Source organism: Olea europaea, unplaced genomic scaffold, assembly GCF_002742605.1.
Source record: "Olea europaea var. sylvestris unplaced genomic scaffold, O_europaea_v1 scaffold877, whole genome shotgun sequence".
Classification (NCBI taxonomy): Eukaryota; Viridiplantae; Streptophyta; class Magnoliopsida; order Lamiales; family Oleaceae; genus Olea; species Olea europaea.
In genome coordinates, this window is record NW_019267230.1 from 320620 (window position 1) to 335448 (window position 14829).

At 35.9% G+C, this 14829-nt stretch overlaps 1 protein-coding gene across 1 annotated transcript; it reads left to right on the top strand.

Annotated features, from left to right (window-relative positions):
- The first annotated feature begins 9565 nt into the window (after positions 1-9565).
- On the top strand, positions 9566-13787 carry LOC111392065 (malonyl-coenzyme:anthocyanin 5-O-glucoside-6'''-O-malonyltransferase-like). Its single transcript, XM_023017344.1, has 2 exons — positions 9566-9664; positions 13167-13787. The coding sequence occupies exons 1-2, from the start codon at positions 9566-9568 to the stop codon at positions 13785-13787; spliced, it is 720 nt and encodes a 239-aa protein (XP_022873112.1).
- Positions 13788-14829: the final 1042 nt, after the last annotated feature.

The following is a 14829-nucleotide window of genomic DNA, read 5'->3' on the forward strand; positions in this document are numbered from 1 at the left end:
GGCATTTAATCGAACACATTGTGTGCATTTTGAAGTTTTCACAACTTTGGTATATGTGGCTTCATAAACTAGCTTCCATTGTCACACATCAATCACAAACATAACAAAACATTCAATCTTCTCCAATTGTTGGAAAATAAGATAACTAAAACCTCCCAATTCGAAGTTAAAAAATTAGGGTTTAGAGACTTTTACCTTAAACTTGGTGTGAATGTGGGTGAATTAGTTACCCTTGGCCACTTGGATTCTTGATAGTGTGATGAATTGTGCAACTAATTGTTTTGAGTGTGTTGATTTTTGTGTTGGGTGTGTGAGTTTCTTGTGTTTGAGAGTGTGAGATAGAGAGAGTTGGGCTATAGAGAAAAATGTGAGTTGAGAGAGTGAGTGTTTTGTGTGTGTGTGTGGTGCATGTTTTTAAGTTAAAAACTAATTTTTTTTTCTTGAGTACTCTATGTGACCATATAGAGTAACTCTATGCGGTCCCCGGCCGCATAGACTAAATGCCCAGTTTTTATTTTTTTTTAATTTTTAATTTTTATTTCAAATGAACATGAAAAAGTACTAACACTTTTGACTTTTCAAAACACTACTCGACTCACATTTCCTCAAAATATTTAGTTTTCGATGGTAAATTTGACCCGCCTTTTCACATCCCCAAAGATAACTTTTGAAACTTTTTTTAACCACATGGGATATGTGCCAGCCAATGGATGTGATATCAAAACAAAATTTTTGAATTGAATTTAAATCATTCTCTCGAAAATTTTACAAAAAATGACCGTGTGCCTCGAAATGCGTGAATGTCACACCCAATCATCCAACAACAACTTCTACCAATCTTAACTCATGCTCAATGCCTAAGGACTCGTGTGTATAGTGCTTAGCCTCATGCATAGATGATCGATGACTTACTAACTAAAAATGCAAAACGCAAAATTGAAAAATTCTGAAGCTAATGCAGAAAACAAAATAAAGTAAACTAAAAGGATATAATAGGTTGCCTCTCACTCAGCGCTAATTTATAGTCGATAACTCGACTTTTCCACTTCTACTTCAATTAGGCATCCCGAGTTGAACGGTGGACTTTTGGTTGGAGAAGTTCCCGCCTCAGTAGTGTTTCTGCCTTTGCCCATTAACTGTGAATATTCCTTTTATTTCATGGTTGACCTGTATAACTCCATATGGCAGAACTTTAGTGACAGTGTAAGGACCCGATAACCTTGATCTTAATTTTTCCAGGGAAAAGCTTGAGTCTCAAGTTATATAACAGAACTTTCTGCCCCACTTTGAACTCTCGCTTCTGAATATGTAGATCATGCCACTTTTTGGTGCGTTCTTTGATAAGCTTCGAGTCTTCATATGCTTCCATTTTGAATTCATCTAACTCATTGAGCTGCAATAATCGCTTTTCACCGGTGGCTTTCAAATTCATGTTCAACTATTTCATAGCCCAGTATGTCTGGTGTTCTATCTCCAGTGGGAGGTGGCACGCTTTTCCAAATACTAGGTGGAATGGAGACATGCCTATCGATGTCTTGAATGCTGTCCTATATGCCCACAATGCATCGTCCAACTTTTTAGACTAGTCGTTTCGAGAAGAATTCACTGTAACATCTAATATTCTCTTCAACAGCCAATTAGACACTTCAACTTGTCCACAGGTTTGTGGATGATATGGGGTTGCTACGCGGTGTTTAACCCCATATTTACTCAATAATTGCTCGAATTGGTGATTGCAAAAGTGTTTGCCCCCGTCACTGATTATTGCCTGCGGTGTACCATATCTGGTAAAGATGTATTTCTTCAAAATTCCAATTACCACCTTCGCATCGTTTGTTGGTAATGCAACTGCTTCCATCCATTTTGACACATAATCAACTGCGACTAGGATGTACTAATTTTAAAACAATGGGAAAAATGGTCCCACAAAGTCGATTCCTCAGACGTCAATTATCTTGACTTCCAATGTGCTGTTTAGTGGCATCTCATTCCTTTTTGAGATGTTCCCAGTGCGTTGACATCTATCATATCTCTTAACAAACTCAAAGGCATCTCTGAACAATGTAGGCGAATAAAACCCTAACTGTAAGATCTTTACGATAGTCTTTGAAGTTTCTAGGTGCCCCGTGTAGGCAGATGAATGACAATGCTCGAGAATCTCGAGTACTTCATCTTCAAGTATACACCTTTTCACAATTTGATCTACCCCTCGCCTATAGAGAATAGGATCTTCCCAAAAATAATATTTCAGTTTGGCAAAGAACTTCTTCTTCTGGTAACTCGAGTAATCTAGCGGTGGGATTGACTTAGCCAAATAGTTGACAATGTCTGCATACCATGGGGCTTTTTCTACACTAAACATCTACTTATCTAGAAAAATTTCGTTGATATCCACTAACACTTCTGGTTCTTCATGTTCTAATCTCGATAGGCAATCTGCTATCACATTTTCACTGCCTTTCTTGTCCCTGATGTCAATGTCGAATTCTTGTAGTAGTAATACCCAACGAATTAATCTTGGTTTAGTATTCTTCTTTGTCATTAAATATTTCAATGCGGCGTGGTCTGTGTAGACTATAACCTTAGACCCCACGAGATATGATCTGAATTTGTCAAAGGCATAGGCCACCACCAAGAGCTCTTTCTCAGTGGTTGCGTAGTTGATTTGGGCATTATTCAATGTTTGACTTGTGTAATAGATCACATGGAAGATCTTGTTCTTTCGTTGTCCAAGTACTGCACCTACGGCATGATCACTGGCATCACACATTAACTCAAAAGGTAATTCCCAATCAGGTGCTACAATTACCGGTGCTGACGTGAGTTTTTCTTCAAAGTGTTGAAAGCTGTCAAACATTCCTCATTAAATTCAAAGGGCATGTCTTTCGTTAACAGGTTGCAGAGAGGCTTGGTGATTTTTGAAAAATCCTTAACGAATCTCCTGTAGAATCTAGCATGTCCCAAGAAGCTTTGAACCCCTTTAACTGATGTTGGCGGTGGTAACTTCTCAATAACCTGAATCTTTGCTTTGTCCACCTCAATCTCTTTTTCCTGTGACCCGATACCCAAGTACAATTCCTTCCTACACATGAAACGACATTTTTCCCAGTTCAATACTAAATTGGTTTCCCTAAATCTTTGTAATACTAGATTCAAGTGTTCCAAACACTCGTCAAATGAAGACCCAAAGACCGAGACGTCATCCATAAATTTCTCTACCATGTCTGAGAAAATCGCCATCATACATCGTTGAAATGTGGCAAGGGTATTGTAAAGGTCGAAAGGCGTCCTGCAGTATGGGAAAGTATGGTAAGGGCAAGTGAAGGTTGTTTTCTTTTGATTATTTGGTGCCGCTGGTATCTGATTGTGAATACCAGTCAAGGAAATAGTAATATGAGTGGCCTACAAATCTCTCCAGCATTTAGTCAATAAACGGAAGGGAAAAGTGATCTTTCCTTGTTGCCACATTGGATTTGCAGTAATTGATGTAAACCCTTCATCCTGTCATTGTTCTGGTCGATATCAACTCGTTCTTCACATTTGGCACCACTGTGGTTCCACCTTTCTTTGGCCCTACCTGAACTGGGCTAGTCCATGTACTGTCTAACATCGAATATATGATTCTTGTATCTAGAAGTTTAAGGACCTCTGTTCTAACTACTTCCTTCATATTGGGGTTCAACCTCCTTTGACTTTCTATGGTTGGCCGAAAATTCTCTTCCATGAGAATTTTATACATGCATAGTGAAGGGCTGATCCCTTTAATATCTGCTATGGTCCATCCAATTGCAGTCTTATTCTCCTTGAGTACCCTAAGAAATTTCTCCTCTTTCACCTCACTGACTGTGTTTGAGATGATGACAGGGAGTGTACAGGATTTTCCCCAAGTAAGCATATCTGAGGTGTGGTGGTAATTGTTTGAGTTCTAATTTTGATGGCTATTGAATGGATGGTAGTGGTTTTGTGGGTCCTGTCCCAAGTTCCTCAAAATGTCTTCTGCGTGTGTATGGTGGGTTAGTATCCAAAAATCTTGCACATGTTTCCATCTCCATTGAATCAGATTGCATTGATTGCGAATGTGCAATGCAAGCTTTATAGGCATCTAATGGATTGTATAGTAAAAATGAGTCTTGGACCACCTTGTCAATCTTGTTGATCTGGAAATAGCTATCTGACTCCGTAGGTAGCTTCATTGCCTTGAAGATATTAAACGAGACTTGCTCTTCTCCCAGTCTCAAAATCAATTGTCCATTCTGAACATCGATTAAAGCTCTTCCTGTTGTCAAAAATGGTCTACCCAGTATTAACGGGATGTCTTTGTCTTCTTCCATGTCCAAGATTAAAAAATCTGCAAGGAATATGAATTTTTCAACCTTAACAAGCACGTCCTCTATTATACCCCTGGGACGTGTCAATGACCGATCAACCAGCTATAGTGTCACTGTAGTTGCTTTAGCCTCTCCCAAGCCAAGTTTCCTGAAAATAGATAGATGCATTAGATTAATACTTGCACCAAGATCACATAGAGCTTTATCAAAATAAACTTCACTAATAGTGCAAAGAACAGTAAAACTCTCTGGATATTTCAATTTCAGTGGGAGCTTCTTTTGAATTCAGGCACTTAACTCTTCTATTAGCATTACTGTCTTGTGATTTTCTAGCTTGCGTTTATTCGATAGTATGTCCTTCAGGAACTTTGCATAGCTAGGCATCTGGAATAGTGCACCAACGAGTGGAATATTGATGTGGAGTTTCTTGAAGACTTTGAGAAATTTCTTGTATTATTGTTCCAGCTTCTGATTCTTTAACCTCTGTAGAAAAGGTATGGGAGGCTCATGAGGGTTGATGGTTGCCTTGGCCTGTGATTTACTTGGTTCTTTAGTTAGGGTAGATTCCTTCATCTGCTCATCATGCTCTATAGTTTCTTCAATAGCAAGAGATTATGTTTCTCGATTTACACTGGGCCTTTTTTAACATGTATCTAAGGTAGCTACTTTCCACTTCGAGTTGTGATTGCCTTAGCATGTTCCTTCAAGTTTATTTCAGTGTTACTTGGTAAACTGCTTGTGCTTTACCAGTCAAAGCAACTGCCATCTGTCCCATTTGAGTCTCTAGATTTTTGATGGCTGCAATTTGATCTTGAAGAGTGGCCTCAGTTTTCCTCATGAATTGATTATTGGCCTCCATGTACTGGTTGGTCTTTTCCATAAATTTATCGAACATCTCTTCTAGTTGAGGCTTTTTCCATGGCTGCTGATACTAGCCTTGTGGCCTATTCTAGTTTGGTTGCTTCGAGAGAAATTTGGGTGCTTTTTCCAACTCGAATTGTATGTTTTCTCAAATGTGTTGTTTTGCTGCCGCTGTCCCTATTGAGCAAAATCTGCCTACTCTACTCCTTGTACTAAGGTTGGACATTCTGCTATTAAATGTTCTGCTCCACATTCTCACAACTGGCCTTCTTCGACTGTGCTGCGGTAGCCGATTGTGTCATATTTTCTACCTTGTAAAATAATGAATCAATTTTGGCAGACAAGGCGGAAATAATTTCTACTTCATAAGCCCCTAGTGTCTTCTTCTGAACTGCTCGTTCCGATGTCCACATAGCTGAAGTAGTAGCCATAGTCTCAAAAAGTTTGAGTGCTTCATCAATTGTTTTTGTGGACAGTGATCCATTTTAAGATGAGTCAACCATGTTCTTAAAGACTGGGAGTAATCCCGCATAAAAGTATTGGATCTAAAGTCCCTTGCTAATCCCATGATATGGACACTTTTGCAACATATTCTTGAACTTATTATAGGCTTCATCAAAATTCTCTAAGTTGCCTTGATGGAAGACAGAAATGTCATGCTTGAGCTTTGCAATCTTAGCAGGTGGGAAGAACTTGGTGCAGAATTTCTGGGCTAGATCATTCCATGCAGTGATGCTTGTAATTGGTTGTGAATCTAGCCATTTGATTACCTTGTCGCGCAGTATATGTGGAAACAACCTTAATCTGATTGCATAGTCAGAGATTCCTTGATATCTGAAGTTCTCCAGAAAACGAGAGACATGCGTATGTGGATTCTCTTCAATCTTTCCATAGAATTGATGGTTGTTTTGAAATAATTTTATCACATTAGTCTTCAATTGGAAGTTAAGCTATCCAAATGGTGGATACGCGATACTTGACTAGCTTTGAATTATCTGAGGGGTCATGAAATCTCCTACGAGCATATTTTCTTCATCCGCTGTCCCTTCTTCATTGGCTAGAAAAATTGGATTGTTTTGCATGTTAGCCATTGGTTGCTGTACCTTTTTGTTTTCTCTCTGCCTTCGACGTAGAGTTCATTCGTTCATTCGATATTAAGTTTCGAATATCGTCCCACAGAGATTGAGTAATTCAATTTTATCTACCTTAACCTTAACCAAAACGAATTTATCAAAATAGGAATTTAATCTTAGTAAAACCCTAATTTCGATAAATGACTTGACTATGCAAACTATGTGTTTAAATGAAATTAATCACAATGTGATGATTGGAATCCAAAATTGATTGTATTCAAGAAAATTAGAAAACACTAGGATAACAAATTCCTATGTAATAATCATTTGAAACCCTAATTTCACAATCTGATAACACAATTTGATTATTGATGGCTCAATGCTCCTAAGTCTATCCAACACACTCTCTCGAGTAATTTTGAACATATTCTTATGTACCACCAGCCTATATTTCTATGACGGATACATATACATAAGAATGCATGGGATTTTATGAGCAATTAACGAATCACGCAAAGCATAGATATATATTTCTATCCCCTATCAGACCCTATGATGATCTATACCTTGTCAAATCTATTTCCCTTCTCTCGAATGTAAGAATTAAATCACTACACATCACATAATCGTGTGCACTCAATCATGGACAAAATTAATGTATATAAATCATTCAAATAGTTACATATCTGTTTAATTATAAAATTGCAAAAATCAAAATCAAAAGATCATATTACATAGTTAATCGATCTCCTAGCGTAAGAAAACTTAGCCTAACATTGAGAATCTAAAGGAATACATGAATTCTTGAAAATAAAATATCAGTGGATATTGAAATTTGATGAAATCTTGATGTTCTTCGTGAAATCCATTGTTGATCTCCCTCAATTTGGTCTTCAAGAAGTGTTTTGTTCCCAAAATTTGATGATTCTAGGTTTTTACATCACATCCAAATTGTCTTCGAATAGAGTTATAATGTAAAAAAGAAACTGAAAACCCAACCCCCGAAATAGGTTAAATTTTTGTCCAAAAAAATTGCTGCATTACCCTATGCGATTGCGTAGGGTGAACTTTTCACATCTTCCATTTTGGTCCTCTAATTTTGTTCAATCACTTGGCTTCTTTTCTCGTATTTTCTTATTCTAAGGTTCAAGTATGGTCACCAATTGATACATGGCACGATAAAGTCTTTGATTGCTCCTTTGATTCATCTTTTGGATATTTGCACTTTGGTCCCTGAACTATCACTTTGATTCGTTTGGGTCCTTTATGCTTCTTTTTCTCGTGAATTCCACCATGTCCATCAACAAACCCTACAATCCTAGAATTAAATGAGTTTAGGTCACATTTCAAATACTTTGCTCGTATTTTAGTTATTTTTGTGAGTTATATAAGTACATAAAAATGCACTTATCACCAATCAAAGCACTTGCACACCCAGTACATTTCTTCAAAGGTTGAAAAATACCAAGCTAGCAAAGCAACTCACAAAATTCCTAGAAGTCCTCAAAATGCTGCATATCAACATCCATTTTATTATCGCGATCCTTCAAATTCCAAACTACTACAAGATCTTAAAGGAGATATTGAATAAAAAGAAGATACCTGAGCATGAAACAATAGCGCGATTGTTCAGCGCAGGATCCTTCCCAAACTTAAAGATCTATGGAGTTTACTCTACCTTGCTCCGTATGAAATTTACAAGGTGTTGTTTAATTGATTCAGGAGCAAATATTAACTTAATTTCCTTACCTCTTTACAAGAAGTTAGGATTGTGATATCCTAAGCCTGCTTCTATCATCCTTCAATTAATGAACAGATCGCTAAAATACCCTTACGAAATAGTCGAAAATACGCTTATCTAGGTGATGAGTGTATTTTTCCAGCTGACTTCATCATTCTCGACATAGAAGAGGCATATCAGATGTCTATAGCCCTAGGAAGGCCATTCTTGTCTACAAGTCGAGTCTTGCTAGATTTTGATATTATAAGATAGTTCTGAGGTTGGAAGATAAGCAATAGAGCTTCACCATGGAGAATCCAATCAAGTAACCAACATACTTTGAGAATTGCCAATGAGTTGATCACTAGGATAGCTACAAAGGCTGATCAAATGAAGGTGGAATTGTTTGTAGGGATAGCGATGGAAAAATTGATTTTGTGGAGTATGAAAGATGAAAGAAGAAAGTGTAATCAGTGCATAAAATGCAAAGCTAAAAATTTCCTTTTCAAGCCACCATGAAGAGCCTAAAAACAACAAGAGTCGAGCAAAGGATAAAAAACAATCGCTCGTCGGGAGGAAACCCAACACTTCTATTCTTTTTTATTTATTTTGCCTTTTAGATTTAGAATAGTTTAAGATAATTTAGATTAGTTTTCTTTCAATTTTAAAGACTCGTCATCCACACTCTGTTTCTTCTTATATCCCATATATGTTAGTTGGTTTATTAAATGTTTGAATTAAGTAACGTATATTCCAGGCATTTAATCTTTAATGCTTTATTTAACTGCATTGTGCAGGAATGGAAAAATCACGGAAACTTAAACTAACATTGACCAAGGAGACAATGGGAGCGATAGGAAAAGCTAGCCAATTAATTTCATGCCATATCAGGGGAGTATTTTCTTCTCTTTCTTCCCCATCCCGTCATATGCAGATTTAGAATTTAAGACATTGAAGACAATATCTAATTTAAGTTGGTGTGTGTGTGTATGTGTGAGAGAGAGAGTTAACTAACCTGGCCAACAATGAGAAATATATTGAATTATGAATTAATCTATGAATGGTGAATAAGTTGCATTCTTTAGTTAATTATTACTTTTTCATGTGAAGTTCAATATATATTAAGCACGTGAATTACGTTAACCATTGTGTAGGAATGAGTTGATTTTAAAATTGGATCTTTTGAAATAGTGGACCATAGATTCTAAACCTAAAACCACTATATTTTATTTCCTTAGACCAAATTTAGAATAATTTGGGGGATTTCACTATTGTAGGAAGATATTAAAATAAATAGGGATTCCATGTGTAAGGTTAATAGGATGAAATTAAAAGTCTTGCATGGATTGTCTAAGGTTAATAGGATGAAATTGGGTAAAGTCTCAAGTTAGAAGTCAGTTTACTTGGATACGTGTTTAATGAGGGACATTGCACTAATCGATGTATAAAAAATATATATATAATTTTTATTGGAAAATTTCTCTTCATAGCCTTTGTGACTCGAGTTATTAAGCCTGTAAGGGTGTTAAAACGTGTTCCCTAAAGTCAACTAACTTGAGAGTTATTGGCCTAAAGCTCGTGAAATGGTTTATTTAGAAAACTTAAAGGAGGGAATGCTGCAAACAAAGAAAAAAGAAAAGAAAAGAGGTGTTGAAGTAAAGATTAAGAAAAAAATAGAAAAAGTAGGTGTATGAAACAAAAGATGCACTGAATGCTTTGGTTATGTCCCAAACACTTGTTTAAGAAAATTGACTTTTGATAAGGGATTATTAGCCTAGTTGAGTTTTTGAGATTGAAGCAATAAAACTATGGAAAATCCTTGTTTATATATCAACTTGCAGTTAGTGAGAGTTTACTAGAGAGGTGAGGATAGTATAAAATTCTACCTTAGGTCACACACTTGAAAAGAGTAAAACGAATAAGTTTGGGGTGTGTAAGTCTTAAGAGTGATGAAATGACATATTTGACCATTGTGGGTCAAGAATTGAATTAACTTTTGAATTCATGATGCTATGCTTAATTTTTCACATACACACAATTCAATTTTACATTGGAAAAGTAGATTTTAATTTCTGTATTACGATTTCGATGCAGTACATAGATTTCATATTGTGATTTCAATTCTGAGACAAAAAGTCGGGTTAGCTAGCTAAATCTTTTTGTATTGCTTGATTGACTGACCACCAATTAGGTAATTATCACGGTGTATTTGTTGGTTTTTAGTTCCGTTTGAGGGCAAACAAAGATTCAAATTTGGGGGTTTGATAAGTGTAGTTTCTACACTTATTTGGGATCCTAAATAATGATATTTTGTTATTCTTTAGATGAATTAGTACATAATTTGTTATTTATTATTTTTATTAGGGAAAATTCATGGTTCGAAGAAGAATTGGAGGAAGAACGGAAAATGGCTAAAATGAATCAAATCCAAAGTTTCGGGACTAAAATGTCAAAGGAAAATGGCTAGAACGAATCAAATCCAAAGTTCGGGGACTAAAATGTCGGACCTCAGGATGAAAATTTGTGAGTGCTCAAAGTCAATTGGAAAAGGAAAGAAGTCAAAGGGATGAATTATAGTCAAAATATTATCATACATCAATTTTCAATCAAAAAAGGTTATGCTTCGAATTTTTAGCCTAATATTGAGACCTAAGTATTGCATATCAAATGTTCAAATTGGAAAATAATATCTTTAGAGAATTGTACCCGTTTGAGTAAGCTTTTCAACATACTTTGAATCTCCTCAATCGAATATTGGGAGAGAAAGATGTGACAAAAATAATGAAAGCTATTTAGCTGTAAAAAATTAGGCAAGGTGCGCGCTCCAACCAAAAAATGAGGCGACCGAGACACCCAAATGCGTCCAGGTGCACGCCACAATGGTAAACGGTGTAAAAGTTTAGGTTTCCTTATTTTATTTTGGTAAGCAACCTCTTTAGCATCATATAAATAGGAAAACAGTCCAAACCTAAGGGGGGATGATTATAAGATGACTTTTGAGAGAAACAAAGAGAATATACATTGAAGAACGAAGAATTTATAACTTGGATCCGAATTTGAAGGTATTAATTGAAAATTTTCAGATTTTATTCATAGTTTAATGATTCGGGTGATGATTTTTTTTTCCTCATATTTCTTACATTAATATGCTAGGCTAAAATCCTTTGTATTGGATGGATGACAAAACTCTTTGATTCTTAATTTTTAATTTGAGAATTTGTGTGTTTTGTCTTGATTCTTCGTTATAATTCCGTTAATATGCATAATTACATTGTTTTAATATTTGAGCATCATTAGAACAATAAGTTACTTTTTCGTAGTGTTGAAAAACTCATAGTATATAGAACACTATTATTGGAATATATGGGCAATAAATATTAGAAATAGTAATTATGACGTGTGTGATCATGTGTGATAATCTTAAATATCAATGCATGTTTGTCATATGAATTTGGACTAGGAATATGATCGTCTCGTGGTAACCATATATTTATTATATCTTGGGAAAGAATAATAAATAAAAGGGGAATTATCGATTGTTAGAATTGCATGAATTGAAATAATTATCACTGGTTGAGAATTAGAACTAAGAATTGATTAGTGGCGTCGGAAATCTAATACGTTCACTCATTTGATTTTTAAACAAAACTTTTATTGATTGTACAAGTTTTAGTTACAACACTTAATTAGATATTCATCAATTGTCTTTTGATTAAAAACACTAATTTAAATATATTACAATTGAGCCTTATTCTCTGTGGGATGATAACTCTCTTATTACGTTTATTACTTGTACAACGAACTCGTACACTTGCGGGATTTTGACGAACAGTGTGATACACATGTACTTGTCAATTATTTCTATTAAGCCCTTGCTTGGTTCGGATTGTAATTTAGATTTTAATTTAAGTTAAAATCAATAATTAATTTTAAATACATTTTTTTTAATATCCACAACTTTTCAACCATATATTTCATTAACTTTTATCAAAATTTGAGTCTTATTTGAGCTCCATTTTTACTTCATTAAAATAAAAAATATGACAATTATTTGTCACATCAAGCCACCATTTTTGAATTTCTATCTCTTGTGTGGGGTCCATAACGACTCTATTTTTCATTCTCATTTTACAAATAATGTGACTTAAACAGGCTCTTGATTTTAATACCCACCAAACAAGAACTAAATATCTTTTTCATAGTCAACTCTATTAAGGCGGATAAATAAATTACAAAGTCACTTAACACGTAAATATTAATGTTTGTTTTGTATTCCGATGCTTTTAAGATAATTGAATACAGTTGTAGTTGTGCTGAAAAAAGAATCACTTGCAAAAAAAAATAAGATAAGTGTTTGGAAAAATTTTGTATTATTATTTATTATTGTAACGTTATTTTTTTTATTATGGTAATAAGTAATATTCTCAAACATATTAATTATTTTAGATTAAAATGTAACATATATTAAAATATCAAAATTGATGAGATTACAAAGTCCACATAGTAAAAAAAGTATTCAAAAAAATTTAAATTATCTTTTAATATAATCAGGAAAATATAAAATAAATTTAGAGTAACTTTAGTCCATCGAAACGGTGATAATTTACAGAAGTAGTACACTTGGCACTTGTTTGAGTCTTCTGAAAATTTAGATTCTCCATTTTAAACTTAGAGATCTGCCGTTTGGCTAGCCCCAAAGCTAGGCAAAAAACAGGGGGCCACATGAAAAATGTGCACCCCCTTGTTTTTTCATGCAACCTTGGTTTTGAGCCTGGCCAAACAGGTTTATGTTTAAATTTATGGACCATGAACACTAATTTCCCTGAATTGTGTAACTAGCTTTTAATGAATCTATTGACTCTGTATCATCCAAATGTCCCTATTTGTTCCCTATTACAATGAATAATGCTACAAAGCTCCAATACCAGTGTAAATGACGCTAGATGATAGGCCAAATGAAATGTGGAGTTACAATCTCAACCCCATTTCAGGTGGCGCTAGATGATAAGTTAAATAAAAGGTAGAATTAAATGACTTCTTTAATTCCATCTCTAATTTAATATTACATCTAAATTGAGATTGCAGTAGGGCTAAATAGTATTAATCTATCCATAAAGAGAGGATATCAAAGACACCCTATCGTCCAGTTCTGGAGTTCTTATAATTGGTTCATTATTTTCATAGCTTAAAATTCCAATCTCTACCATTCTTGAGCAATGTCATATTCAGCCTTCGCCAAACAACGTCAACGAGCTAACACTTCCCCTTGTATGCTTCGATATAGTAAGCTTGGATTTTAATCCAGTTCATGGGTTTCTTTTCCTTGATTTCCCTTGTTCCAAGAATCATTTCCTGGAAACCATCGTTCCAAAACTCAAACAATCTCTCCGCGAAACTCTCAATCATTTTCTTCCATTCTCCGGCAATATAATCCGCCCAATAAACTCCGGCTGGCCTATTTCTCGTTACGTGTTGGGGGACTCAGTTTCTCTAAAAATTGCTCAGTGCGATAAATACTTCAATCATCTCACTGGGTACCATCCCCGGGCTGTGGGTGAATTCTACTTCTGCATTCCTGAATTGCCGCCTGCAACCCATTCATCGGATTTCATCATATTTCCAGTTACAGCCTTGCAAGTCACGCTATTTCCTGGCCACGGCATCCGTATTGGTTTTACGAACAATCACACCATTGGCGATGCCAATACAATTTTTGGTTTTGTGAGAGCTTGGGCTACGGTTACCAGATTTGGTGGAGATCCACAGTTCTTTGAGGATCAACTTTTGCCTTTTGTTGACACATAAAAATTCAGCCCAAATTAAACGGCCCAAGGAATGAAGCCCAATTGGAGGATCCCCAAATCAGATAGTCCAAAGAACGAAGTCCAATCAAACAATTCAAGATGAAGGCCCAAATAGGGAGGCCCAAGAATGCGGTAACGCCATCGCCCAAGTTTGCAAGTCGCTCAGAATCTGAGCGAATGGAGTGTCATGCAGTCGCCTATGACTGTTACTCTATTCTCGCCCAAACTTTCAAATCGCCCAAGGTCTTAACAAACATAAAGCGTTGTGGTTATCAAGAAGTGCAGTTATTAAAGCAGCCCTATCACGTTCCACGATTCAAGGAATTCAATCGAAAACGGTTGAACGACGAAGAGTAATGGCAGCAGTTAAAAAAGGCAGTTTTCATGACAAGCTGGCCATTACGAGGAAAGTGGGCAGTTGCAGAACGATCAAGCAGTTTTTAGGCGGTTGATCACAAAAAAGATCATCCATAGAGTATAAAAGGGAGAAAGGACATAGAGCAAAGGACCAAATCAAAAACTCTCGAATAAAAAACATGTAATTTTAATTTCCTTAGCTTAGACCTAAACACTTTTTTCAGTAACTCGTGTGCTTGCACCCCTTGGAGGCATTTTGTTTTTAATTTCCAATTGTAAAGTCATCGCCAATAAAAGAACACCCCTTTTTGGGACTTTGTCTCAAGAGGTTTGTCCTTTACACAATCGTGTGATCCCTTTTAATTGTTAGTGACTAACCCGCGCGAAACAATTTGGCACGCCCGGTGGGACAGTGGTGTTTGGTGTTGGAAGTACAAAAGGTGAAATAATATGCCTCAGAGATCCGATAAGGAAGCAGCAAGTCAGGGAGGAGTCCAGTCTGTGATCGAGCGATATGAGGAGCAGCATGCCTCTCCACGAACAGATGGGACAGAATCAGAGCAGTAACAGTCGTTACGAACCAATGACGGAGTTGAGTCCTCGAACCATGCGTGCATTACTTGGAGAACTCATACAAGACGTTGTTGAACAGGTAAATCTTCGAAGTATTCATAATATGGAAAGAT

What these genes read in the sequence shown, in the direction of transcription:
- LOC111392065 (XM_023017344.1), top strand. Translation starts at nt 9,566, where the DNA reads ATGGTTTATTTAGAAAACTTAAAGGAGGGAATGCTGCAAACAAAGAAA. An exon ending in TTAAGAAAAAAATAGAAAAA is followed by an intron (nt 9,665 to 13,166) that starts GTAGGTGTATGA and finishes TTATTTTCATAG; the next exon opens with CTTAAAATTCCAATCTCTAC.